This window comes from Rhinoderma darwinii, chromosome 6 (genome assembly GCF_050947455.1).
Source record: "Rhinoderma darwinii isolate aRhiDar2 chromosome 6, aRhiDar2.hap1, whole genome shotgun sequence".
NCBI lineage: Eukaryota > Metazoa > Chordata > Amphibia > Anura > Rhinodermatidae > Rhinoderma > Rhinoderma darwinii.
The window spans coordinates 95,171,919-95,175,215 of record NC_134692.1 but is presented as its reverse complement, the minus strand read 5'-3'; the positions used below and the strand labels follow the sequence as shown (position 1 = coordinate 95,175,215).

At 37.8% G+C, this 3,297-nt stretch overlaps 1 protein-coding gene across 1 annotated transcript; it reads right to left on the bottom strand.

The window, feature by feature from the left end:
- Nucleotides 1-1,058: 1,058 nt before the first annotated feature.
- LOC142656381 (hemoglobin subunit alpha-3-like) lies at nt 1,059-2,922 on the bottom strand. Its single transcript, XM_075831298.1, has 3 exons — nt 2,828-2,922; nt 1,701-1,905; nt 1,059-1,299 (listed from the first exon to the last, which is right to left on the bottom strand). Exons 1-3 carry the CDS (start codon nt 2,920-2,922, stop codon nt 1,171-1,173), a joined length of 429 nt encoding a protein of 142 aa, XP_075687413.1. The 3' UTR covers nt 1,059-1,170.
- Between the last annotated feature and the right edge of the window lie 375 nt (nt 2,923-3,297).

Sequence of the window (3,297 nt, the reverse complement as noted above, 5' to 3'; positions counted from 1 at the left end):
CCTGGGGTACACCACTTATAACCGGGGACCATTCAGAGTAGGAATCATTTACCACAACTCTCTGGATACGGACCTTGAGCCAAGTCTCAATCCAATTACAAACTATACTTTCTAAACCTATAGTTCTTAATTTACCAATTAGACGTCTATCAGGGACAGTGTCAAATGCCTTTGCATAGTCCAAAAACACTAAATCCACAGCGGCCCCTCTGTCTAGGCTTCTGCTCACCTCTTCATAAAAACAAATCAGGTTAGTTTGACAACTTCTGTCCTTAGTAAAACCGTGCTGGCTGTCACTTATAATACTATTTTTATAATTCTCTCATGCATGGCCAGTTACCCATCTTTCCCAGGCTCCTGAATAGTTATGTAGTGATATATTTCCAGCTCATATAAAGCAGCATAGCTTTTCAGTTTACTGTTCAGGACTGTGATGGCAGCTTTGGTTGTCACTCAGCTTTCCCAGAAACTAATATAACTACACAAGAGAACATAAATAGAATTTGTAATAACTTGACATAAGAAGACAATGTAATTATATTAACAGGTGAAAATTATCCTTTACATATTAGAGAGTTATATTGAATATAATATAAATGACAAAACAGATATAGGTAATAGACAGATAAATAGACAAACATTTAGATACAGGTGTGTAACTACAGGGGGTGCAAAGGTTGCGGTCGCATCTGGGCCATGGAGCCTTATCTATAAATTATTGGGGCCTGGGAGCTTCCAGTTATGCCTCTGGTAAGATAGATTTGTAAAAGATGAAGAGACGATTGATAGATGATAGATAGACTAGTTGGTGGTATCTGGGGAGGGGGCCGCAGTCAAAAGTTTGCTATGGGGCCTGGTGTTTCCCAATTACGCCCCTGGTCCAAATCTCAACATCATGAAAGAAAACGCAACCAGCGACAGCAATTAGAAATGAATGCACTTTTATTAAAGATTACACCAGATTCCTTTTGATGGACAACAGACACAAGTAAATAGCCAGACAAAGACTGCTGCAAAACCACAACCGAGCAAAATTATATTACAGCTAAATGACATTCTTTGATTGCCTATGGATTTGATGACAAATTTGTGTCATAGTTTCCTCTGAACTTCACTACAGGATGGTTTGCTGCAGGTAGTGATGTAGTCTCCTAGTCCATGAGTATTTCTTTATCTGTACTTGGAGGTCAGGACGGTGGAGACCTCAGAAATGAATTTGTCCCAAGCAGCCTGGGCTTCAGCACTGAATTCTTGTGGGAAGTGAATAGCCAAGACGACCTGGATTGTGTGATTCAGCAGCTGTAACAAGGAAGAAACTTCATGTTAATTCTTACACTTACCATATAAACCATAAAGGTATCAATGTATTGTATCAATTATTAAATTCCTCAGAATCAGACATATAATGTATATCCTTCAATACATAATCAATAAATGTATATGTTTACATTCTATTGAAGAGTCACTATAAAATTTACAGTGGCATGTATGTACTCATGTGTTATATTTTAAATAAAGTGTTACTCATTACAAATGAAATAATATGTCTTCTATATAGGCATATGTATGCAGGTAGTGTGTAATACTGTATATGTGAACTTTACTAGTGAATGATGCTACTCTGGTTCCTGTTAGTAACCCAACAGATGGGGTAGTACTACATATAAAATTCAATATTTAAAACATAACATATTTTTTACCTCAAAGTTTCCAGGGTCCACTCTCAGGTTATAGGCATGGAGGTCGCTGAGGTTGGATAGGGTGGCATCAAGGTCATCCAGATGATTGGCAGCATTTCCAAGAGCATTCAAGACCTTTCCACCATGGTTCTTGATGTCAGCAGATCCTTGGGACAAGTCAAAGTGGGAAAAGTAGGTTTTGGTCTGAGGGAAGCTCAGAAACATCCTAAAATAAAAATAATCAGGGTTACAATTATAAAAAAAACAACGAGGCTGGATTCACACGAGCATGTTCAGTCCGTAAAGGACGGAAAGTATTTCGGCTGCAAGTCCTGGACCGAACACACTGCAGGGAGCCGGGCTCCTAGCATCATAGTTATGTACGACGCTAGGAGTCCCTGCCTCGCTGCGAGACAACTGTCCCGTACTGTAATCATGTTTTCAGTACGGGATAATAGTTCCACGGAGAGGCAGGGACTCCTAGCGTTGTACATAACTATGATGCTAGGAGCCCGGCTCCCGGCAGTGTGTTCGGTCCAGGACTTGCGGCCGAAATATGTTTCGTCCTTTACGGACCGAACATGCTCGTGTGATTCCAGCCTTAGAGTATTATGTTATAAAACAAGATTTCCTTCATGACGTGAACTATTAAACATCAGTGACATGTACTATATTTAACATAACATTTATTTTACAGCTTACTTAAATTGTATAAGCAACTAGTACTACAATTTAGGAGCTGTCGCATCATTTGTTACTAAAAGATAATGTTTTAACTATCATGTAATACTATGAATTATAAAAAATATGCATAGTCACAGAGATCTTTCTTGACCATCAGCATCTATTGCTGAAACAAAGAAGGAACTTCTAATATCTAAAATAACTTCATTTTTAATAAATAGAGTGATAGTATTTGAAAATATGAACTTTAACTAATGACATCATTACTCAAACTCAGGTGACATCATAATCCAACATACATAACAGATGAAAAATGCTGTTTATACTGTGTAATCTCTGATACGATGTATCCCTTGTATCTTAGATTACCTCAGAGATATTAAAATGTTGCAGGCATATTTTGCATAGTTAGCACTATCGCTATAATAAAGTTTGCTTAATAGGCAAATAGAAATGCACATTACCTATCCAAAGCCTCACCACCTAGATCATTGACTTGAGGAGCAATCTTCGGCCATAGGGATAGGATAAGAGCCCTCTCGCTTGCAGACAGAGTCATTGTGATGTTGGATAGTTGGTGAGTCTTAGGTAAACTTGGAAACTCAAGTAAAGTCCATGTTGTACAGCAGTCATTGCAGCTTTTTAAAGGCTAGAGGTACCATTCACACAAATTGAGATTAAATTCTATAGGCTAAAACCAAATCCCACCCTCTACAGTTATCTACTCAACAACACATGCAAATTGAGCTGACATAAGATAAAACCTAATCCGAGTATGTTGCATGCTAAGCACATATGTTCTTCTTGCACTTATTGTACTATTCATTGTTCATCAGCAGAAACCTACAGATACAACTATAATATTATTCTCACAACATTTTAGAACTATAGCAGGGGAAACAATTGTTTATTACAGCAAATTAAATATCACTAA